Source organism: Epinephelus lanceolatus, chromosome 17, assembly GCF_041903045.1.
Source record: "Epinephelus lanceolatus isolate andai-2023 chromosome 17, ASM4190304v1, whole genome shotgun sequence".
Classification (NCBI taxonomy): domain Eukaryota; kingdom Metazoa; phylum Chordata; class Actinopteri; order Perciformes; family Serranidae; genus Epinephelus; species Epinephelus lanceolatus.
Genome location: NC_135750.1, coordinates 28,108,822 through 28,135,161, shown reverse-complemented (window position 1 = coordinate 28,135,161; position 26,340 = coordinate 28,108,822). Strand labels below are relative to the sequence as shown.

Sequence of the window (26,340 nt, the reverse complement as noted above, 5' to 3'; positions counted from 1 at the left end):
GTTGGGTACAGGTTTGGCAAGTCTCATGTAAATGTTTTATGACATTAGTCATGCTGGCCTATTAATAAATGTATTTTATGACCATGCCCTGCAGTCAAAAATATGACAGTGCAAGCAATGTGGTTGCACTGCAGCCTGTGGGGTGAGAGTAACATGTATACTGATCATGTCCAGTGTCAAGTATCTATTTGAGCATGTGACCAGATGATGCCTGTACCTTTTATTATTTCTTTGACCTTAATCTGATATTCAAATAAAACTCTGTGTTCCTTTGTTCTTGCCGCTTACCTGTTTATTTCCTCCTATCCCTACTTACTTGTCCAGCTTGATCTTGAAAGAAAATACTTCCAAATTAAGTCTAATTCCTTTATGTCAGTAATGCTGAATACACAGCTGAACACAGCTGTCCTGCACTTACAGTTCTGGAAATCAGTGACAGAATCACTGAGCTCATTTTGTACGTGAAGGTGATTTTATGAAAGTGGGGCACATTCCCCATTCTGTTAGAAATAAATCACTTTCTGACCTCACCTGTTTCAATTTGAACTTATTTTTCCCTACATGATACCTACGTCTTTAAGTGTTTAGAATGTGGTTTGATTAACCAGAATGACCCACCACTCAGGAGACAGTTTTGGACATCCACCCCACCTCAAGACGCAATTATATACTTAAAAAATTAAACAAAACAGTATCTCTGATTATTGGAAAGCTTAAAAACAAGGTTATCCACAGTGTCAGTATTATTGGTCCAAAATAAACACATTTGCAAATTAGGTGATCTCTTTTTTTGGTCCTGAAATCATAATAAGGGGAAAAAATGCATGACCTCAAATTTTTTTCTTCTTCTTTTAATGTTACAGGATAAACACTTCTTCACATCTCCTTGAATTTTCATGTTGTTGAGCAACAGCAGACTTCTAAACACATGGTGGATAGGTCAGTCTAACACATGGATCTTTAATGTTGCCTGTGATTTCCTGTTTCACCTCAAATATTACCTCAGTTTTCCCATTTGTTTATCATTCCATAACTGGAAACAATTTAAAATGACAATTTAAATAAAATTACGTGATTGATAAGCATCACTGTAAATAAAAAAAGTTAATTATCAACTTTCATCTCTTGGCCAAATAAAACTATGTCATTTTCATATACTAATTATGTGTTACTGTAATACTGTGGTTTTATGGCTACATTACAATTTCATAAAGTAAATCATGTCCAAAACAAATTGTAAACCTTGGATCCTGATGCAACAGGTGTGGCAACTTCTCATACAATTCAAATAAATTAATTCATCAATCCATTCCTGAATTATGCCCAACAATATTTTTGAAATAAAACAGAAATATTGACATTTTAATTATTTCCCATTCCTTTATTGATGAATGTATGCAAAAAACAAATTAAAAAAACAACAACACAAAACCCAAAATACAAACTAAACCACACAAAATACAGGCCCCATCTTGGGAAATCCTGTTTTTCAACTTCAGATATTCAGTACAAATCAAAGGCTGTGATGTGACCCCACTTTAAATATGTTTAACCAGCATAGAGTAAAATGTCAACTGTGGACACAGAAATTACAAGCTCATGATTATTTAGAAGAAATGCTAGAAAGATGTGAATTAATGTAAACCTTACTTTTTGATTTCATGTTTCATATCTTGATTATAAAACACATATTAACTCATTTCAGGTTGTTCATTAGCCTAATTGCATGATTAATGGTTTCACCCTCTGTGTGCATGCGGCAGTGTCTTTGTACAAAACCCAGGACCCCAAACTGCCACCAGTTACCATGGTTAGAGTTCAAGTTAAAGCGCTATGTAAGTGCAGGACGTTAACCATTTTCCTACAAATATTAATAACGACACAATTAGGACTCGACATTAACTTTCTAATGTACTTTTTCTTTGGAATTGTTCTTTGCAAATGTACTCGTCCTTTCGACAAGTAAATGTACTTGTCTCGCCACCAAAGTCACTTGTCCAGTTAAAAATCAGACTTCCAGGAAGAGTGCCTGGCTTTGAAGGCAATTTTCATAGCAGCCAGTCAAGTGTGGCCCAAAACGACTTTTTTCCATTGACCTACAAGAGGTGACTGTAAATCAGTGGAGAAATTATTCTGAGCGTCACAACCCAAAATGACTCGTTTCATTCTCATGATTTAATCCATTCAGTTGGATAACATTTGCAAAGTCTAGAAAAGGCACGCAATTCATTAAATTATCTCTATTCAAGTTAACGGAGTGCGAAATTGTAAGTAGCCGACTCAGCCACGGAGCGCTCTAGTGCGCCTGCTCTGTGGGCCACACGGTGCGGAAGCAGTGCCGATAATCATTGGATCATCTGGGTAGTTTTACACAGAGTAACTCTCAAAGAAATAAACGGGACACGGGCTCCAACGCTGTGTCCTGGTCTCTTAATACATCTGTGGTAAAAAAATGACGTTCTCCTTTTTTGTTTTTCATGTATCTACTTCCACCAAGGAGGTTATGATTTCACCCTTTTTGAAATAAAACTGGACGAAAATACTCTTCACTAATAATTACTTTGTAGTCATTTCTAACCATCGGCTGAGATGATGAAAATAACTCCTCTGTTTTATTATTCTTAAGAACGCACCATGCACACTTCTCTCCTAGTTTACAGCGAGTCGAGGGAGGTGCCTCTCAACTGCCGACAGAGTGGTGCCACTCAGCTCTCCAGCTACGTGACTGGTGTTGGACGTTGACCCTACACTTCAGTTCACTATCAGCACCCTTAACCCCTTCGTGAGGGAGCAGAGGCCCTGAAGAAAAAGCTAAGTTAGCATCGAGCTAAGATGTGTTAAAGAGAGGTGGTCGAATCTTCATTTATGATGAATTATAAAGCAAATTCTGTCTACGTTTGGCCTTGTATTCATTTATTACAACGTCGCCTTGTAGCAGGGTTCAAAAAACCGTTGCGTTGGTTTATTTGTTTTGTACTGGAGCAGTGTGTACAGGCGTGTCGTGCAGGCTCCAAACAGAGCATGGCTGCAGCTATATGTCTCGATAAGTTGGGTTGCCCCTCGCAGACGCCACAGAACACTACCCCCTGCTCTTTGTTTGTTTGTACTCCAGCTGTTGACAAACATTTTTTTCTTTCTGTCTGACCCTTGGTCGGGCTGCTGAGCTTGAAGGAACATCGCCACTGCTGTTCTCCTCTGAAGTGTTTACACTGCAAGCGTTCCCTACTGTGTGGAATAACATGATCGACTCCTGATTGGTCAATCAAGGCGTTCTGACATATCATGGGGAAAAAATGCATCTGTTTCAAATCAGTATTCTGAATGTATTCATTTAACTAAATAGCAGAGTAAAAAGTAGCATATTATGTGACAACACGCTACCATTTTGTTTAGGACTTTCAACCTTGATGTCAACATTAACAGTTACAGTAACAATTAATAGTATATCACCACAGACATATTTTCATGCGCTCCCAAGACTTGTCACAAATCCTTGTGATAATCAGTATGTTGCATTTTCCCGACGCACATTTTGTGAGTTGAATATCTGCGCCCACTTCTCCAGTTCTGCCTGGAGTTTACTTGCTTCAGGTCGGTCTTTTGGCTTCTCACACAGCATTGACTTGATAAGTTGGTTCTGTAAAAAACAACAAAAAAATGCCACTGAGATCTTTGAACCAACAGTAATAAATGCTGTCATACTACAATATTGCTGAAGCTCCACAGTACACAGTATTTCCGACATATACATTTTGGACACTGACATTGATCTCTTCTCAAAACACTTATCTGTGTTGCTTGATATTTGACATTGTTCACATGCAGATAGCAGCAGCCCTGTTTTGACTCTCATCCTTGGAGGATTAGAAGATGGACAGCTGTTGTAAAAGTGTAAACCCCTGTGCATCAGCCTCCCTGCTACTCTGTTGGTGACCTTCATGACTGATTGGCACTCTGTGGGAAATACTGTGTCATGTGGCCAACAAGTTACTTAATATAATATAAATATGGTAATATACCTCTTGGGGAAAAGCCAGTGAAAACTCTTTGGGAAGCATCTGACGTTTAGCATTCCTCAAAATCTGGTATTCATGAAGAGATAAAAGGATGAAAAAACATGTTAGTTGGGCCGAAATGTAATAATAATTAAATTATGCTCTGTTGAACATTACAAATAAATGAAATGAAAAATTAAAGAAGACAGGTTAAAAGATGAATAATAAAGTTCCACTGTGTCTGCTATCTACAGTAATATGATTACATTATTGTGGCAAGTCAAACTTTCATAGTAAAGTAAATGAAAGACTCACATCTCCTCTTTCGTGGCCAGAAGAGACTTTCCAAAGGAGTTCCAGGTATATCAGCCCCAAAGCAAATATGTCCACTTTTCGGTCATAGGCCTTCTCCATCTTTTGTGATAGAATAAACACACAGTATTAACAAACACAATAATACAGAAAAACTTTACACAGAGATTATTGTCTGTGAAGACCATCTCACTTGTTCCGGAGCCATGTAAGATGGGGTTCCCTTGTCTACTGTCCTGTCCACCACAGCATCGTCATCATCATCTTTGGTGACCAGACCAAAATCCCCTATCTTCACTTCTCCATCGAGTCCAAACAGGATGTTCGCAGGCTTACCATTGAAAAGCAAAAACAGAAATTGAGACAAACATTTCCCTCTTCTCACACAAAGTGCCATCTTGCAGTAGTGACATCATTTGGAGCTAGGATCTGTGCAGTAGTGAATGGGGGGCGGGGCCACAGTATCTAGGTCCTGTCCATACGTACACCCCACTTAATCTCGAGTCAATCACAGCTACCAATCACAACATCATACCCCCTGTTTATAGCATCAAACAACTCATTAAAACCAAAGCTATCAGACAAATGAAAATAAACTACCGAAAATGACAGAAACCATCTTTAGGATTTTTTTTTGTGTGTGTACTTTAATTTTTTTGTTTAGCCCCCATCCTAGCTGCTAACATAGAGGGGGCGGGGTTAAGGACTAATGGTGCGTTCCAGACAGGCTTTTGAACTCGTAAGTCACGACTTCAAGTTACAAGTTACGACTTTGTAGCGTTCCAGGAAAGTTATGACAAACTGCCAGTTACTTCCTGTTTAACTTTGAATATGGCGAACCATATGTTTGTGCTTCCCCAATATTTCTATCGCCAAAGGTGCCTGCTCCTTGCTCATTTGAGCGAAACGAAGGAGGAAAAACAGCGCACAAGGTCACAGATGCTATTATACTTTTTATTTTACGTTATCTGTGTGTTTGGAAACGTATTTTGTATCGATTATTCTTGCACTGGAAACCAGCTGCCAATAATGCGTTAACATTAGGGTTATTTTATGTCTATTTCTCACCATGTATCACCTGCATCAACACCACATCCATAGGGCTGCCATTGTTATTTAGAGGAGTAAGGTAATTGGTTTAGAGTGCTGTGTGACGTCAGAAAGCGTAACTGGGAGTACATCGATCTGGTACGAGTTCACAGGTGGGAAGTTACGGGTTTGACTGTCGTTCCAGTGCACTTTCATGGGTTACAGGTTGTGAAAACACGAGTTACGGGTTGCCTGGAACGCACCATATTACAGCAGCCAGCCACCAGGGGACAATCAAGATCTTTTGGCTTCATTTTTTGAGAGCTGTCATGTCATCCATCTTAAATACGCTGTTGGTTTAAACATGCCAAGAACATGACCATCTCTGATATTGGATCAAAGCTCACCCGGCCGCAGCCTAGTGGGTTGCGTTGACTTCAGATGGGCTTCATCATCATTCAGGGACAATTCAGCCCTAACATTCAGTGATGATTCAGCTGCATGTTTAATAGCCGTGGCTGCTATTGCCAGACATAACAGATACTTCATCAGTTTCAATTACATCAAAAAAAGTGAGAGTGGGAAGCTCTTGGTCTGCGGATGAAACTCAAGCTACCAACAACCGTTGCACTGTGCAATAGTAAACAGTGCTAAAGAGCACCCTGCTTTAAAAAGTCATTGGCTCAAAACTAGGGTGTCAGCAGACAAGACACACCTTCAAGTGGGTAGCCCAGTTGTATAGGGATGCAAATCCCGGGGAGAGAAGCAGTGACAGTTTACTGTCTGACTAGTTTGGTATGATGAGAAGGATGACCAATGCATCTTCCGGCTAACTTTTCATTTCCGGCTGGATGCTGCCTTACAGGGAATGCTATCACCTGATTGGGTGGGGAGCACAAGGATCTGTCTCAGGGCAGGGGCTTGTCAGGGTACACCAGAGGTAAAATGCACATATGCCTGAAGTTCCACACAGGTAGCTGCTCTGTATCGATATCGATATCTATATCTATATCAACACAATGCAGAGTCTGGTCTCACCTTAAGGTCTCTGTGGATGTGCCTCTTGGAGTGAATATATTCAACTCCACTGACTATTTGCTGAGCAATTCTTAGACTTTCTTCTCTTCTCTTGGAGTCTTGCAGAGGCTGAGAGTTCTTCTCCTTAATCCACTCTCTCAGTGTTTTGGTGTCACATAACTCCATCTGAATATAGAGGTACTTTGCTGATGAATTTTCTGTAGATCTAGAAAATAAATTTATTAGAGAGAAATGATTGAATTACTCACCTTTAACTTCATAGAAAACGTTAAAACTGAGGGTGAGTGCATGGGACCTACTGGGAAGAGCTGTAACTGCCAGCTGAACTACCACCTGAAATGTCCAATTGGTACTCTGAATCCTCCTTCCAAAATGTGTAGTATCTGACGATATTACGGTGGAGAAGGTCAGACAATGTCCCCACTTCTCGAAACGCTTTCCTGATCCGAAGGAGAACAAGAAAATAAATCAGTGAACAAAGTAATTACATAAAACTGCACAATGCACACTTCAGCCTCACTGCTGCATACTTACTCTTCACAGCGGACAATCTTCACAGCATAAAACTTGTTCAACAGTTTATGTCTTGCTTTGAAAACAGAACCAAAGCCTCCACTGCCAATAGGTTTTATGATATCGAAGTCTGCAGTAAACCTGTTGAGATTAAGGCTATTTGTTAGGCAAAAATGGTAAAAAAAAACACTACTGTCTTTTTGATTGGGTGAGAGATTTAAGACCACATCAGTATAGAACACACATGCGACAATGCATTTTTTTGCCGTACCTTGACTGGGTGGATGCGTCCTTCTGACTATTTCCCATATTCCTGTCTTTGACAGCATGCTTGGAGAAAAAAAGAATAAAACAGATTTAAAATTTAGAATCCATCTCTATTCATAAAGTTGTACATTATCTAAGAAGCAGAACTAACAACGTGCCATTCGTCACATCAAAACAGCTAATTGGTATATTGTTTTTTGAGTGACTCCCTCCAAATTTGCAGCTCTCTTTTTTTCCTTGACTAGACAAACAAAACTTTCTTGCTCTCATAATAGTACTATTATTCCATTCCCTCTTGACATACAGAGCAAGCAGGATATAAGAAGGTGGATTTCAGAATGCGTTTAAGATTGTGATTGAAGGTTCAGACCTGATCCTTAGAAGAGTTCGATGAGTCCGTCTGTATTCCTGAGCTACTTGTACCCGTTGACATGCTCTGTGATGATGCAAGAGACTCCCTGGAAGAAAATAATAATATGCATGAGTACAGCCTTTCTACAATCTGTTTCAGTACTAGCGTCAATAAGGGCCTTACAGTGAAGTTGGTGTTGACAACCTGGCTGGTGCATCATTTTCAGACACAGTTGACCGTAAGCCCATCTACAATTCACACACACACAAAAAAGGTTAGTTGTGACAATGGAGCATTTTCTCAATAAAACCATCTACGTTCTTTTACCCTCTTAAAAAATAAAATCAAATAATATTAATCATGTGACACAATTTTTCACCTCAGTCAGATTTTGTACGATTCTGAGAGAACAGACCTGATCCTTGGAGGGGTTTGATGAATCTGTGAATATTATTGAATGACTTGTGCTCCTTGAGGTGTTTAGAGATGACGACTCGTAGGAGTCCCTAGGGGAAAACAATGACAGACTTGAGTACAGCTTTGTTAGTATTTACGTTAATGTTCTGCTCTCCTACCAATGACAATAAGTGTCTTACAGTGAAGCTGATCGTGCTGACAACATAGATGTGGCACCACCTTCGGAGGCTGTTGATCTGATGGACACCTGAAATGCACAGGAAAGGTGTTTGACATGTTAAACATCATCATAGAAAAACAGGCTTTTGCCTGGAACAAAAATAAAAAACTTGAAATCTCTTGAATGAAAAAAAGCCCTTTAAATGAAATGAAACATCTACTTCTACCAAACTACTCACCTGACAGTGAATTTGGTGCACCTAGCTAGAGCTGTTGCATTAGTTTTAGCTAGGTATACCTAATAAACTGAGATGAGATTATATTTGATGATTCAAAGAAGGACAAAATATGAAATACCTTGCTGTCCCAGTCGGTCTGGTCCTGAAGAGCAGACCAGGCCAGCCGAGCTGCATCTTGTTTGGCTGCCTTGACAGACATACCCTCGCCGACAGGGTATTCATTGCCATCAATTATTAATTTGTAGAAAAACCTGTTTTGAAAAGAGATAGTGTAAGTTGTTATATTAAGTATTGTTTCAAATTGAATATTAATCAAAAGTTAGCCTAAAGTCTTGAAAAACATCAGCTAGTGGCCTGATGATGATAAACCCTATCAGAGCAGTCGAAGATAGTTCAGATGTTCCTGTGTAGCAAGAGGATGTTTGGGCCAAGACTTCCTCTTTCATGAATGCAGATAAATTAAGATAGTTAATAAAAAGCTAAATTGTCGTTGGACGATAGCTGCTAGGTTCCGAAGTTGCATTTCAGCCAATGTGTACCCCCTCTTCACACACTGACTGTTTAGCTGCCGCGTAATTGGTCAATACTACTCTGACTACTAACGGACACCAGGGCACTTCTGATACCAAAATCTCACCCCATTGCCCACAAAGTCTGCATGCATATGTCTTTATAGACATTTCCATAGAGTGTCAGTAGTGTCTGTTCAGGTTGCCGAGGTTCTGGTTCATACTCACTGACGCTTATGAGGTGGACCACATATCCTCTCTTCAATGAATGCATGGCCACGGTTTGTCTTCTGACAGTAGTGGTTAACTAATCCAATGAAATTTGTTTCTGTGAGGATGTTGTCCTTGGAGTTCAAACTGAGGCGTCTTGTCTCATCACTGTAAAAACACAAGTAACATTTCACACTGACGAATACATGACAATGAAACAATGCACGGTTGTTGTGATCTACTCACCAAAGATCAGAGACATTTTGATTAAGTTCCTCCTTTTGTCGACCTGACGAATGGCTGTTCTCATCTGCAGTCTTGAAAATAAAAAATACAACCTTGAGATGTTTCACACATTGGACTATGGCCTGCTGAGCATATGACACCCTACAACACAGCATAGTATCAGGCCTATGATTGGTCTTTTACTTGTAAATTCTTACAATCCAACATGCTCTAGTTTAGCAAAGAGGAAGAATAATCTTACTGTGTCAACTGAGTCCTGATGTGCGCTCTTAAACATGCTGCTCAGGGCATTCTTAGCAGCATTATGCTTGGCTTCCTTCTTGGTCATCCCCACACCATTGGGATAGACCTTCCCATTTAGGACTACCCTCTGGGTGAATCTGTAGAGGAATCATCACATCTCTGTTATTCAGGCAGGCTACCCTTTCATTATGTTAGTGGGGGTATGGTGCATTGAATTACATGAATCTGCACACTACCCCATTCAGCTTGTAGGAGGTGATCACCTGTGTTGTTACCACTGTGGGACTCTAACAGGATATTAAGTCAATAAAGCCTTGTTCAGTTGTGATACATTCATATATACATTTACTAGTCCATACCCAGTGATAGCTTTGTCACCTTCTACCTATGCATATCCTCAATGCCTATGTGCAGTTTCACATAGATTGACCACGTCAGTGAGTAGAAAAACGTGGGACAGACAGAATGACTGACTGACAGAATGACACACTGACAGTTTCCGTGATTATGTACAGCATACCATACCATGACTTAGTCATACTAAAAATTAGAGGGAAAAAAAACATTGGGCCACAGGGGGAGCCACAGCAATCGGTCGCATTTTAGTCATTTTTAAGCATTTTTCTGTTGTTATAGCGCCACCCAGTTGCCAATTAAAGTTAAATTTCTCCAGTCACCTTGAGGCGTCCTGTTCTACATATCTACCAAGTTTAGTATAAATCAATATGGCGGTTAGGCCTAGATAAGAAATCAGCTCTAAAGCGCCCCCATTTTGTTTGATCGGATCAATAATGGAGGGGTCCCCTCAGATTATGTGTGGTCATATACCTACAAAGTTGCGTGGTGATCGGTGAAACCCTTGAGATGTTACACACCTTTATGTGATGAGCCACACCCTCCGCAATATTCGTTGCCTTATAGAACAGGGGTCGCGTTAACCGGATATTCTCGATCATTGACCGTTTTTTGGAGTGCACAGTCAGTGGTTTAAGTGGCTGCTGTTTTCACACTGCAGAGAAAAAGTCATTCATCTGCTTCATGTAGCGTTGTTGACATAGACATATATACATATATACATATATGTATATATGTCTATGGTTGTTGACATAACGCCCTGGACACACCGGACGCGTTAGTGCCGCCGAAGCACTTGATTGTCCACACAGGCAGCGCATTTCTCCCGCGCTCTCCGCGCCGGTTAAACATCGACTCCACTCGTCAGTTCCCGTCAGTACTCATTTTTTCACTTCAACAGGTCATTTTAAACATGGGTAAGTCAATATTTTAATCGTTTTTTAGAATGTAATAAATTAATGACAATTTGTCATTGCATGTCCATGTATTGAGCGTGTTGGATAAACACTGAATGAATAAGGCATATTGTTCTGACCATTTTATTTATGTAGTTATGTCTGTAGGCTCGGTGACACAAAATAAAAATTGTAATGAAGTGATTAGGGTATTGAAAAAATGTGTTTGGTTATGCACTGTTGTGTTATTTTAAATTATAAACACGGTATTTTCTCCTCACATTCCTCAGTGCGTGCTGTTGTTATTTTATTTTGAAAATTGGCCGGATTCTCTCGTCTTTTCTGTGTCCGACTTCCTGTTTGGTACGATCCGCTCTATCCAGCTTGACAGAAGTGCTCGCGGCTCACGTGAAAAATAGACCAGACGCTGAACTGGCACAGGTGTGTGGATGTCTGTTCATCTTTTTGTTCATGTCCTTATTAATGCATACTTTATAACTTGCTTGAATGAATTAAAACTGAATGTCTTTGAATATCTTTATTATCATTTAAAAACGAAAATTAAAATGACCGGTAAAAATAGATTATGACTAGATTTTTATGACCCTGTCGGCCAAAATGACCAGCGACGAAAAAGTCTAGTGCAACGTCTGCTTTAAACACAAAAACATTTTATTCTGTCTTATTCCATTTCTTTTTTATCAACACTTGAATTTGTGCATTTTGATTCAAAGAAAATATTCCAGACAAAAAGCTCAGAAAAGGGCATTTTTGTCAAAGAATATCATTTTAAAGTATAAAATCAATTTCACATTTGCATTTTTTGTTTTTTCTCATGTCCTTATGTCAATTTACATTGTAGACATGAAAATAATAATAATAATAATAATAATGAAAATAATATTCTCTTTGAGGTATAGTGGAACACGTTGCTACGTTCAGTGATCGTTCAGTGTTCTGTTGTCTCCTCTGTGGTCATGTTGTCCGTGTATCACTGTCACATCATGGTGATCTTGTTTCGTCCCACCAAACTTGTTTGTTTCTTCGTCCAAATTGCAACAGGAATTGTCTGAGTCTGAGTCCATCAACGTCACCACGTCTTGCGCAACCGTAAACTTTTCCGTCAGCATTTTCGTGCACTTTACAAGCTGCTACATTTCTGTAAACAACATACACTTTCCAGCAGATCTTTTTCTCCGTTTGTTTTTAGACACAGCAGTGCTGTTCTATTTCACAGTGTAACAATATCTTTAAACAGATTGACGGAATATCTCGTGAATGATGGGGAAGCTTTGTGCCATAAATGACTGAAAATCTAATCAATGGCGGGGAAAGAGTTAAGGACTTTCAACTCAGTTTGTTCTTTAAAAACACAGTACGGAATTGCACAGAATAGACTCCACCCATTCTACCTCATCTGAATATGATGCTTTGTGCCATAAGTAAAAAGGCAAAGTAGCGCCCCCAGAAATGTTTCATAAAGGTGCCCATATGGAGCCACTGAAAATATGCAGGTGGCACACAAAAACAGGAAGTCTTATCTGAATCTCAGGAATTTGATTTCTCTGTATAAGTGTAGGCTAGTTTAAAACTGTGTCAGTAGGTGTCAGCGATTGTATCAGGGGGGCCATGGCCCTCCCTGGCCCCCCTTTGGGGCAACCACTGCTTAGGAGCAGATGTGTGAGCTAACTTTTGTTAACTCCTTCAGTACCATTTTTTAAATACTCAATTTAGTTGGTTGTCTCTGACCAAGTAGTTTCAGGCTACTTTAGGGAGTTTGTTAATATACCAGGTGTCCTCCTAAAATGTAATCATCAGTTTCTGTGGCTATTACATGATAATTTATTACCACCACTAATTATCAGCAGGGCTATCACCATCCATGCCACCCCACCAGAGACTCTCATCCAAAGGCATTCACAACAAACAGGTAACTCACACTTTACTGTGTGCAGGTCCGACAGAGCCAAGGTCCTCATAGTGCAGCTGAGACCGTGTCTTCTGCACGTATTCGTTTAGTCTGGCAACACAGTTTCCTGTTTCCATCTTCAATGACTCAGCAGTCAGCTTTTGAGTCCAAATTACATAAAACTGTGGGTACAAAGTTTAAAGCTCACAATAATTGTCTCTCTTCCCTTTACCGTCTTCACCCTGCTCCTGGTCCTGCGTGTATCCGTGGTTTGTTTCGATTCAGCTGTCTTTAGAAACCTTTAGGTTTCGATTTCTCCATATAAACGTCATTCACGTCACATTACGTGGCTTGACTTCATCTAAGATAAAAAAAAAAACGTTATCTGAATAATCGAAACTATAAAATTGGCACCAATTAAGTCCATTTACACCCATAAATAAAAATGTCTTATGGCATTAGGTATCAATAACAGCAGATATTTTGTTACAGTTTGTTCAGAGTTGAACACATCTGTCCAGTGGTGTGCACAGTGTCTCAGGCTGGGGGCAAACCTTTAAAAACAGGCACCTCTCACATGCTATAGGGTTAATTTTTTGTCTGAGGTCCCATCAGAGTGTCGGCTGAGCTCTGACTGTAGCAGCCAGTGACCACAGAGGAAGTGGACACACCCTGTGTCAGCTGGTTGTTCCTGGCTGTGGGGATGGACACAGGTTTGGGAAATCATGTTCTGTACATGTTCTGTGACACTAATGCTGTGACAATAGGGGGGTTGAATGTGGTTACTGCAGTGGTTGCTGTAATTAGAAAGGCTGTGACAGGTTTTTAATGACACTAACAAACCTACATGCGAGTGTCAAATTATAGTCCTCACAACCTGGTAACAGTCACAATCAAAGCTACAGTCAAAGCCATAGAAATGGCCATTGTTTAAGTAGTCAAACTGTGGTCATAGTGTCCCATCAAGGCAGACATATAGAGCTTTAAAGTCATCCCACAGTGGCTGCTTAGACCAGTTACATGCCTTACATTCTATAGTGGTTTAGGACGATGACTTCCTCTCTCTCATCTGGACCTACCTATAACTGTTAATGTTTCTTTTACCTTATTTTGAAAATCAAACAAAACTCTGTCTTCCTTTGTTCTTGCCACTTACCTGTTTCTTTCCTCCTAGTTCTGCTTACTTGTCCAGCTTGATCTTGAAAGTACACACAAACGAGATCATCACTGGAGGACTGATGATCACCCAGCACCCACTAAATTTCATAAAGTGTGTAAAATACAACAGTACATGTGCAAACTTTACAGAGGATGAATGATCGTTACACCCCAGTCACCAACAGTGTTTTATTTTCGAGTTCAGCTCATTCATTACAAAACAAAGGATGAAATGTGACGTCAGTTTAAAAACATTTCCAGCACGTAACACATTATTTTAATACCAGCCGTCAAAGTATTTACTCAGGACATGATTATTTGTGGAAAGTGAACATTATTGCAGTCTCTGGTTATGTGCATTGTCCTATCAATACTACATAATGATGTCACATTTTGTCTCATCAGTTCATGAATTATTAAAAGAGACAGTCCTCTTAGCAATCAGACACTTGCAAGTAGAATTACTATGGAATATGAGGCTGAATAAATAGGCATGCTTGTGATGACTGATGCTTTTGCCTGTTGTTTTTTCCATGTCATAATCAGAAAGTCCTATTGTCGCGACGCATATCTTTAAGCTTTGTTAGTGTACTAGCGCACTCTTCCAAGTCCGTCTTTACTTTACTTGCTTCAGGGCGGTCATCTGGCTTCGCACACAGCATTGACTTTATGATTTGGCTCTGTAACAAAGAGAAAAGCTATTGTGATCGCCACAGTATCCATAAATGCTCAGTGTCTTTGAGGCTCCACTGTATTTCCCTCAAGCTGACTTTACTTGGGCAGCCTAACAAAGACATCCTTAAACAGCCATCTCTCCTGCCTGATATTTAACATTTTATTACATTATACACACACACATCCACAGTCCTGTTTTGGCTCCTTATCCCACAAGGCTTCACAGATGAACTGTTGTAACAGTGCAAACCCACTACCTCAGCCTCACTGCTGCCTCTGTTTCATGTGTCAAGGAAAACAAAGAATTTTACCTCCAGGGAAAAATATTGTAGAAATACTTGAGGAAATTTCTGGTTTCTGGCATCATCCCAAACCTGAAAATCATGCAGTGATAAAAGGGAGGAAAAAACATGTAATTGATGTGATATAAAGCCATAAGCTGTCCATTAGACGTCTTTCACTGATGGCGTTTTAATATTTCACAGTGGGAAAAGCACAGGTGTAAATAATGAAACACAGCTACCACCGGATGTCAATATGACATCAAAAAAACGTTGGGACTCTATCGTCTGACAGACATTAAATTCTGGTTGGAATGAAAATCAGGTTGACGACTAAATGTTGTTATTGTAACTTGAGATGACGTTGGCATGACATGTTTGCAAGATGCTGAATTTTGGGTACTTAACAACACAACTTAGAACCAACAGAATATCAACCTCATCTGTTGCCAGTATTCTGCGTCAAATTAACGGCGGCATTAGATGTCACCCTGACATTGAATTTTGGTCACCAGACATCACAACCTAAATTAAACCAAATATCAACGTCTCATGACGGTGGTGGCCAGCTGGGAATGCATGATGGCTTAAATCCAGAGCTGCAAGAATTAGATCGACAGAAAACTAATACCCAAATATTTTGATAATCCATCCATTCTCGTTACCGCTTATCCTCTTGAGGGTCGCCAGACTATCACAGGGCTGACACATAGACACGGACAACCATTCACACCTATGGCCAATTTAGAGTCACCAATTAACCTGCATGTCTTTGGTGGGAGGAAGCTGGAGTACCCAGAGAAAACCCACGGTGACACGGGGAGAACATGCAAACTCCGCACAGAAGGGCTCCCTCCTGGGATTGAACCAGGAACCCTCTTGCTGTGAGGCGACAGTGCTAACCACTGCACCACCGTGCTGCCCTATTTTGATGATCAATTAAAGTAATTTTTCAGGGCAGAAAATGCTATTGCCAGCCTCTTAAGATTGGAGATTTCCAGCTTTTCTCTGCTTTATATTGTATTAAACTAGTTATCTTTGGACTTTGGACTGACAAAACAAGACATTTAAAGACATCATCTTGGACTTTGAGTAAACGAGACTTCTGACATTTTATAGACCAAATGATTTTTGATAAATCTAGTAAATAATTGGCAGATTAATCAATAATGCAAAGAAACAGTTGCAGCTCTACTGAACTCCATTTGGCGGCTTCAGTTTTGGAGTCCTGGTATTATGCTTGCTGAATCACCCTCAGATTGTCATGGTTTACTGGGACAATTGAATAGAACAAAACCATTGTTGATGTTATTAATAACAGCTGCATGTTTCCTGCTCGTGCGCTTGTGCGCGAGACCAGCGAAAGCACGTGAACACACATGGTGCCCATGTCTCATGATCTCGCGCAAGCGCGCACACGTAAGCGCGGTGCACAGAGAGGCAGTTAAAGCTGCAGGCTACAATGAGGCTAAAAACAGAGTTCAAATGACGTTTTTCCAAACAACTTTTTATGTCGGGGCTTCAGGACACTTGGATCACTATGGACGAGCAGTATGGAGATATTTTGTGGTTTCAATTATGTGTTTTTGGACGTTTGAATCTGGGGCGCCGTAAGCCTCCATTAGGTGGAGTTGTGTTGCTACCCCCTCTCCCCTGGGATCTCTACAAGTGATATGAGGACTCTAAAACTTCACCTGAGCCTCCATCGGCATATGGGTGAGTAGATAATGGCTGAATTTTTCATTTTTGGGTGCACTATCCCTTTAAGATCAATCAACTTCTATTATCTGATAAAGTGTCTGGTACCTATCATTGAAACAAACTCAAAGCAAAAAGCAGTTCTTAGTTAACAGTTACTATTGACCTGAATTTATTTTGAACTCCAAACAACTCACCGCTTTCCTTTCAAGGCCAGTGTTCCAAAGGAGTTCAAAATATATCAACCCCAGAGCAAATATGTCCACTTTTCGGTCGTAGGTGTTTTTGCTTTTCTGTCATAAAACAAAAACACAATATTAGCAAAAGGTATGCCAGCTCTACAGCAATAGCTGTGGTGAAAATCTCCACAGGTCTACCTCTGACAACCAGTACTTTATAATACAGAAAAATCTAAAGATAATGAAAATCTCACTTGCTCAGGAGCCATGTAAGATGGAGTTCCTTTGTACACGGTTCTCTCAATCACGTTCTCAGCATCACCATCATTCTCATCGGTGACCAGACCAAAGTCTCCGATCTTCACTTCTCCTTCTTGCCCAAACATGATGTTGGCAGGCTAACCATGGGAAAAAGAGATAGACAAACATATGGCTTTATGACCGATGGGATGTAATAGAGAGGCAAAGTGCTTCCCTTCCAGTGGACCACCATGGGACCTTATTGTTAAAAAAAAAAAGCATGATAGTCAATAGGTAGAGACAATGTTTTGATCCCATTTCAGCTGTGCCATGAATTACACACATGGTGTGTAAGACTGTTTAAGACTGTGAAAATATGTAATTAGGACAACTACATAAGTCACATAGGTGTCATCATACCTTTATCTCACGCTGCGTGATGCCTGTGAGTTTCATACTGGGATGTACTCACATGAGCAACGGGTCTTAATCATTCTTTCGCTTCTCTGCTGATAAAAAGAGCAAGAGTCACTGGATAAAACATCAAGTAAGACGACATTACATTTGTGCGGGGGAACATGGCTGGTGTAGGTGACATATATCGTGCAAGACGAGAGATGTAGATCACTGAGATCACACTTCAAAAGAAAAAAAAAGTTTTAAATGACAAACGTGTATTCATGGCACAATTTAGACAGGATCAAAAAATGATCTCTTGCTGTGACCACTGTACACATTTTTTTCCAAAATAAGGTCCCATTGGGGACTTTGACTCTCTAGAAATGATTTTATTCACTTCGTCTCACCTTCAGGTCTCTGTGGATGAGCATCTTGGAGTGAAAGTACTCCACTGCACTGACTATTTCCTGAATAATGCTTAGACTTTCATCTCTTCTCTTGGAGTCTCGCAGAGATTTCTTCACATTCAGAATATTCTTCTCGTCTATCCATACTCTGAGTGTTTTGGTGTCGCACAACTCCATCTGAATATAGAGGTAATTTACCGGTGTGTTACCAGTCGACCTAGAAAAGAAGGGACAGAACCGGACGTACCTTAATGTTTAGTAAAATAAGTACAGTGCAGCATGTGTTTTGGTAAATAGATGTGACTTACTGTGAAGTGCTGCCACTGTCGTCTGCAGTGTCCCATTGGTATTCTGAATCCTCCAACCAACATGTGTAGTATCGAACAATGTTACGGTGATGGAGGTCTGATAATGCCATTGCCTCTCGTAGAGCTTTTTTGATCCTAAGGAGAACAAGAACAAGGCTCAGTTAGTTAAACTTATTATGCACTTTTCAGAAAAATACTACACAGTGCACATTTGAAAATGGAAACAAAATGAAACATCTTTTACACTTGACTTACTCTTTGCATCGGACAATCTTTATAGCGTAATCCTTCTTCAGCAGTTTTTGTTTTGCCTTGTAAACTCGACCAAAGGCTCCTTTGCCGAGGCACACTATGGAGTCAAACTCTGCTGTAAACCTGTTGAGGTTAACACAAGCATGACTGAGGCAAAATGGTGACAATACATAAATTACTTTTTTTTTTAATAATATAAAAAATGTATGTTAGTACACATATATACAGGGCTAAAGACCATGCAAATATTGTGAATCAATGTCTTCTTTTCCCATACCTTGAGCTTACTGTCTGGGTTGTTGTTTTCTTACTCGGACTATTTCCTGTTTTCTTGCCATTGAAATCAGCAATATTCTTGAATGAATAAAATAAAGTAATGATATGTTATTATATAATGATACTAGGGTTGCTGCAATAATACAATTTTAAACTTCAAAAAATACGAGTAAAAAAAAACAAGACTTGATAGCTCTTTCAATACCATGGCAAAAAGAACAAAAAAAGTCCTCGGCCGTGCTGATACAGTAAAGTCACTGAACACGCATTTATTCATGTGGTGGGTTCTTTGCTGGAGGGAAGGCTGCAACAGCCACAGTTTGAGTTTTTAACCTTTGGTACTTTGATACTATTAAATGCATAATAAAAGATTGCATCATTTTAAACACGTGGTATTGAAAAAATATCATGGTACTTCAACAAATTTAAATGATAGTGTTATTAAAAAAAAAATCTAGCATGATTGATATCTTCTTACTTTACCTCTTTACTCTTTTTGTGGGCATTTTGGAAATTTGCTGCAATTCTAACAAGACAAAAAAAGTATAATGAGCAATATCGTCAGGTGAAATATGTTGTACCTTTACAGTGGGTCTCACATGACAGCTTACCTTCTTCTGGGCTTCACATCAGGACTCTGAATCTTTGTAATGGGAAGCGGGAAAATATATCCAGTTATATTTAAGCATGCATACATTGGAAATCCATTATATAACTTAAAGAGGAACAAAGTCCTTCTATACTTGTCAGGAATCTAAAGAGCTCAGAGTGCAATGAAAACAAATGTTATATGATTAAGAGGTGTGCTGGGAGCTAGACTGACTTGGCTAATACTCTTGGTAGCATTGTTATATTTATTTATACAACAGTTAGTTCCGACCTAGTAATTTGATTGGACGAGAGGCATTCCATGAGTTCTGATGTAGAGTACAACATCACTGGGATATGCAACAGTAAAATCACTCCGCTCACAGATGTTATAAATATAAATACAATCGTTAATTAACCAAGTGTCACACTCGCTACATTGACACAAACTGACACTATAGCGTTACGCCAAGAGGATGGATAATTTCCCCAAAATGACATTTGAATTCAATTATGAGTGGTCGTCAGGAGAGGACGAGGAAAAGGAAAGCCAGGACTCTTCTGTGCAGACCTCCAGGTGTGTTTGTGTAACATCAGCCGACCTCGACAAACTGGAGAGGAGCAAAAATGAATTTTCAGACTTGGCTAAGTCTGAAAAACATAAATATTGATCTGAAGTCCGTTGAGAAGACTGAGCTGAATACAGTCTTAAGGGAGTTTTATGGATCCATCCGGACCACTAAAGAGGAGCTCTACAGCATCAGCAGCTATCTTGGACTCCAGGTTGGTCTAAACCGTTACATCAACGAGCCTCCGGTTAGCCATTTGTGGAATTTAATGCAGGATGCTGAATTCACAACAGCTAACAATGTCTTCAAAGGTGTGGTTAAAGAGATCAGGAGGGCAGGGAGAGAGAGAACAACACACTACCCCCCAATTTCACCTGATGACCAGCGCATCATAAAATATTCTGCAGCACTGAATCCGGACAACCCCAAAGGTTTACTGAATAAGGTCTGGTATGATATTCAGCTGCATTTTGGACGCAGGGGCAAAGAGGGGAATCGAGATCTCAAACCTGACTCATTCATCCTAAAACATGACGAGAACGGAGAACGGATTTCACAATGACATTCAATGAAGAAACAAAAAATCATAAAGAGAGAGACAGGGGAAAACCGGAGGGGCGCAATGTTTGAAGAACGGGGGAAATCCCCTCTGCCCGGTAGCATCTCTACAAAAATATTCCACCAGATGCAAAAGACCTCTGTCTGCAGCCCAGAAGGGAAGTAGCTGTGACCAACACCTGCTGGTATACCAGCGTTCCCCTGGGAATAAATCAGCTGGCCCAAATGTTGCCCAGGATATGTAAAGAGGCAGGGACGCACACGTCTTACACCAACCACAGCCTGAGATCCACGGCCATACAGAAGCTGTCTGATGCTGGACTCGAGGCGAGAGAGATCATGGCAGTTAGTGGGCACAGGTGAGGTACTTTAGCCTACAGACACACACATACACACAGTATGATGATTTAGCCTATAATATGTCACAAACAAAAATTTTAGCCTAAATCATGTCCGTTTTGCAGGGCTGAAAGCTCACTAAAAATTTACTGGACACCATCCATTGAGGGCAGGAAACAATGGAGCAGCGCAATCTCAGATCAACCTGTCAACTTGCCGGATTAACACATGCCACCAAAACAACTCTCAACAGACACCTTTTTCTCTGGATGCACAATAAACGGAAACGTACAGATAAATGTTCATGAGTCGAAGTAGAGGGTTGTGGACTTGTAACATGTAAAAAAGCTAGTTATTATGAGCTATTAGCTCTGTTTGAAAGTATTGAATTGAATTGAAAGTATTGTATTGTTTGTTGTTGTTTGTGTACTTGAAAGAGTCAAGTCCCGGTTTATTAGTTTGTGCTGGTGGAGCCACATAAATAAACAAAGAAATCATAATCTGTTGTCATTTATTACGGCCAACTATAGCTAAGTTACATTTGTAGAGCTGTTGTAGGCAATAAAAGCAAAGCAAAGCTGTGATATCGTTTGAACTGAATTATCAATGATCATCTGATAAGGTACTGATGAGGATGAGGGAGAGTGGAAGCTGAATCCAGCTGTGCAAACATCCAGGTTTGCCAACGTCTCATCAGCCAACTGGACGAAGTTACACAGTTGCAGATCAATGTAAATACAGAGTAGCTTGTGAGTTCCTGGCGTGTGTGCTGCGGACACTGGAGGAACTGTTTTGGAGCTACATAACATACTTAAATAATTTATTTCATCACCTTTTGTTAACATTTCCTTACTCAGCATTGCTGTTTAAGCTGTTGTTGAACTGTTGTCGTGCCTATGACCGAATCACAGCTGTGACAATATACAGTACAACATCATGACCTCGAGTGTATTGTGTGCTCTTATCAAATACACGTTACCCTAAAAAGCATCTTTGTAAAGCATTAAGGGACTTTCTGGCATTGGAGTAATCAAGACCAGTTAAAGGAATACTTCATCTGCAAAATGACCATCTGTATATCAATTACTTGTGTTACTGTGAATTTGTACAAGAAAACTTTGTTGGTGAATGGAGAATTTAGAAAAGGTGAATATTGTTCATGAATTGCAGTAAATAAGATCAATGTTTAACACCAGCAAAACTATATCAAAACTTTTGTTTGCAAACTCTCACAACTTGTGCAGTATAATCCAAGTCTCGTTTATCCAGTCGTATGCTCGTTACTTCCCAAATACATGTATTTTGGCTAAAACGTCATGATTTAAAACACATCAAAACAAACACTCTCACATATGGCAGAATAGCTCAGACTCTGAACTCTGGAACTCTGCTTAAGTAAAGCTCATGGCGTACGCCTAAGCACTTTCAGGGCACTCTACTCCTAGATATAAGTGTTTTATAGTGTAACGTTTTAGTGTAAATGCATATGTCTGGAAGGTACTGAGCATTAGACTGCACAAGCTGCGTGAGAGTTATGGTTGATATGGTTTTGCTGTTGTTCAACGTCATCTCCAATGACTTCACTTCATGAAGAATGTTCCCTTTTTTGGATTCTCTGTTAACAAGGGAGGCATGTGAGAAAAACAAAGTTTTGTTCACAAATTCAAAGTAACACGGTGAATGACTGAAATACAAATGATCATTTTGCAGGTGAGGTATTCCTCTACGTAAAACTGGGGAAACCTAAAAGGTCAGTTAAAGCAAAAAGAGGATCATATAGGAAAATAACAGACCTGATCCTTGGGAGGATTTGATGAACTTGTGGGAACAACTGAGTCACTTGTGGTCGCTGGCACCCTTTTTGATTTTGCATTATGAGATCCCCTTGAGAATACAATGAGACACTTAAGTAGAATATGCGCAACATTCAACTTAACTATCAGCTGTATGGCTAAGACAGTGTCTTACGGTGTGTTTGGTGGCATGGACAGCCTTGCTGGTGCACTGTCATCAGCTGGGCAAGAAGATCCCTGAAAGCACAAAGGAAATGTTGGGCTGTTAGCATTTATAATAGTTATTGATGCTCTCACTTTGGGAACACTGGTACAGAGACAGCGACACAACAACACTGCTACATACAATTTTACAACAGAGCGGGCAGTGCAACCAAGTTTAAACAAATGTCACTTTTAACCCTGATAAAGAATATATCTAATCTATATCTAATATCTAGAATACACCATAATGTCATTATGATCAATCACTGCATTGTAAATTTGTTGCATGCACAACTATGGCAAGAGTGGTACACGAAACTACATTTACAGTGGGCACCGTGGGCAGTGACCATAATGCTCATGTTGGTTCCACACAAATTGTTTAAATAATAAGGTTTAGGATTACTTTGAAACCTACTGGAAAATGTCAACAACAATGCTGGTGTGTGTGACGCAAATTGAAACTAGAATTACTGCCTCATGGTTGCATGCCTCAGCCAACCAGTCCAGTTGCACTTACAGTTACATAAATGTCTGTGAAAACCTGGATGCTTCACACGCATCTTTCCCCCCGACAGCACAGAAGATCTATACAATCAGCACAGTTTTAAGGTGGGCAAACAAGATGAGTGTCACAATTGAGTATCTGAGCAAATGTCTCCCCTACTGTTCCTGAGATATGACATGAACAATGGTCAGAAAAGTGTTTCTGCAGATCATTATGACATCACAGTGACCTTTGACCTTTTGAATGTAAAGTGTCATCACTTTATTTTATCCTATTGGATATTTGTGTAAAATTGTCTCAGAATTAGCATATGAATATTTGAGTTATGGCCAAAAACATGTTTTGTGAGGTAACAGTTACCTCTGACCACCAAATTCTAATCAGTTCATTCTCAAATCCAAGTGGATGTTTGTGCCAAAGTTGAAGAAATCTCCATGAACAACTCAAAAACATAATGCCTCCAGACCTGTGTGGCTGTGGCCAGAGACATAAAAACATTTTGATCTGAAATGATTTCAGAAAAAAAGAAAGAAAAAAAGAAATGAAGCTGTGGTAGCTAAGGTTTAGTGGAGCAGAAAAACTGATGGTTAAATAAAAGAGTCAGGAAACAAATGCAATGTGCTTGTTCTACAGTCTTTGACGTGGCATACCGAAAACCAAAATGACCAGAAAATATGAAATACCTTGCTGTCCCAGTCTTTCTGTTGTTGAAGAGCACACAAGGCCAACTGAGCCGCATTTTGTTTGGCTTCCTTGACATTCTTGCCCTCACCCACAGGGTAGTCCTTATTGTTGATCACTAATTTGTAGAAAAACCTGTGTTGTGTTTTGAAAAGGAGGAAATATTCCAAACTCAGTGTTAAAATTTCTCCCTCATAGCCATTTAGTGTTCATAAAGTGTGTGTGGTGTCCATTCAGGTTGAACATGATCAGTCATACTCACTGAGGGTTATGAGGTGGACCACATCTTTTCTCTAAAATGTAGTCATGAGGGAGATTGTTTCTCTGACAGTGGCTGTTGATAAGTCCTATAAAATTTGTTTCTGCAAAACCTTCATCTGAAGTTATCACACTCAAGCTCTTTGTCTTATCACTGCAACACCAAATCAGACAAAGCAGACTCAAGTTATAACCCTGAATGACCAAACTGAATCAGAATAATCACACAGATACAATGTGTTGATACTGTTTGTGCTCACCAGATGTCTGACACGTTTTGACTCAACTCCTCCTCTTGTTTGCTTGATACGCCGCTGTGTTTCTCCTCTCCAGGCTTATAAACAAAAGCAAGTATGATTTTATATTCATTCACTGACAGCTGCTTGTGTGACATTTGGAAAATCAATGGGATCAGTCACAAGTTTGGACACTCTGTCTCATTAAGTAAATGGGAAAGTGTGTCCAAACTCGTGACTGGTACAGCACATTCATATCAGTATTCCAGTCAATGACAAACAAACCAATTCCCTCCCTTCCCCTGCACATTAGGAGAAACTAGTATGTATTGCTACTTACCTCTGGACTTTTACACACAGAGTCGTCTGGTTCCCCAAGCAAGCTTCTCAGGGCATTTTTAGCTGCGTTCTGTTTGGCTTCCTTCTTGTTCTTCCCCACACCATCAGGATACGCCTTACCATTCACGACTGCTCTCACAGTAAATCTGAGGAGGAATGATTAAACTAAGTTAAACAGGCAAGATGATGAGAGAATGTAGCGAAAGGCAGGCTGCATTACAAAGACATGAATCTGCACATTTGATTGACATTCCCACAGGTGAAACTATCACTTTGACATATTGTTGGACCCCCTGAGGCCCTCGTGGAGAAACTAAAGGTGTCTCACTGCAAGTGTGAAGTCATTTTATTTTATTATATTACATGTGAACAACAATGTGATATGTCTACTACTGTTTTGTTAATGTTCAGGCAAGCACTAGAGCTGGCCTACAATACCTGAGTTTGGTATCAGATCCAAAAGCTTCTTCAATATCTATCAATGCCACAGACACAGTTCAGTCAGTATTTAAAAGAATCTAAAAGTTAACCATCACTTGCATGTATTACAATGTTATTTGAAGCAGTGTTACACTCATACAATGCTATATCCCTCAACATCTGCCTATTGTTTTTGCCCATAGGATTTCAATATGAAGAAAACAAGTATCTGAACTAAAAGAATATACTGTGAATGTTAAATGCACGTTACATGCAAATGTAAATGTGGTAACAGCTGACAAAGTGCGTTGATTTGTGGACATAGAGCTGTGAGTAACGTACTGTAAGATAAACATGCCTGATTAAACTGAATGACCTAAAGCTGCACATAGAATACACCCATTTCCTATTTCATTAGACTACCAACAGAAAACGGGAAAGTACTACATTTCCCATTGAATAAGACTATGTCCTTTTAGTCCCCGATCTTCAGGCATGACTTTTCACGTCGTAAAACCCATCAGAGAATTCATGCAACTCACGTTTTAATGTGATCAGGGCCAACACATCCAACGTCCTCATACTTCAGCGCCAAGCGCTCTTTCTGTGTATACTCGTTCAGTTTAGCTACGTCCATTACAAACGACACAACAGCCGCAACGTCAACTTACATTACAAAGTGCAAATAACTGAATGCAAACTATATCTTTTCCGTTTTCATCTTAACTCTGCTTCCACATCTTCTTTATGTCTGGACTCAATTTCGGTTTAGCCTCACCCGCAGTAAGTTTCGTTTTCTCGGTAAACGTCACACAACATGGCAGCTTCAAATGGTGCCTGAAATATCATAAGTGGTTAAAGCAAACATGAACCGAGAGGAAACTATCTGTCACCATGGATAAAAGTGCTGGGTTTCGTAGCGGTTAAGTTAGTGTTCGGTACTTTGTCAGTAAATATTTTTAACGCATATTTTCATTTTTTTATCGAACATTTAACTACTGTCTGCTTGAATTTTGTTTAATTTGTCGTCTTCTACAAATGTTCTAGCTTCAACAGAAATTGTGCCCACCTGTTCGCCACCTTGACAAAACGCTTATTTTGTTAGCATTCAACAACTACAGTTCCCAATAAGATTTCGCAGCGCGCCTACAGCTAAGACTCATGGGAGCTGGAGTTGTTAATGTATCTGCCGGTTGTAGATCAAAGAGGAATGTGGTGCATATTAATGTAGGAAAATAGATTTTTTTATTTTATTTTTTTTTTCATTTTAAGAATTATTTATGTAT

At 39.7% G+C, this 26,340-nt stretch overlaps 1 protein-coding gene across 1 annotated transcript; it reads right to left on the bottom strand.

Annotated features, from left to right (window-relative positions):
• Positions 1-1,360: 1,360 nt before the first annotated feature.
• Positions 1,361-25,939, bottom strand: LOC117248633 (uncharacterized). Its single transcript, XM_033613839.2, has 34 exons — positions 25,597-25,939; positions 24,636-24,780; positions 24,320-24,393; positions 24,064-24,213; positions 23,804-23,936; positions 22,584-22,645; positions 22,409-22,499; positions 19,173-19,204; positions 19,045-19,087; positions 18,563-18,639; positions 18,289-18,408; positions 18,034-18,168; positions 17,726-17,942; positions 16,934-17,077; positions 16,698-16,793; positions 14,833-14,895; positions 14,392-14,526; positions 12,719-12,885; positions 9,528-9,666; positions 9,287-9,357; positions 9,059-9,208; positions 8,440-8,572; positions 8,103-8,170; positions 7,922-8,012; positions 7,690-7,754; positions 7,525-7,612; positions 7,159-7,217; positions 6,909-7,028; positions 6,674-6,814; positions 6,375-6,579; positions 4,501-4,638; positions 4,311-4,409; positions 4,020-4,082; positions 1,361-3,637 (listed from the first exon to the last, which is right to left on the bottom strand). Exons 1-34 carry the CDS (start codon positions 25,689-25,691, stop codon positions 3,503-3,505), a joined length of 3,744 nt encoding a protein of 1,247 aa, XP_033469730.2. The 5' UTR covers positions 25,692-25,939; the 3' UTR covers positions 1,361-3,502.
• Between the last annotated feature and the right edge of the window lie 401 nt (positions 25,940-26,340).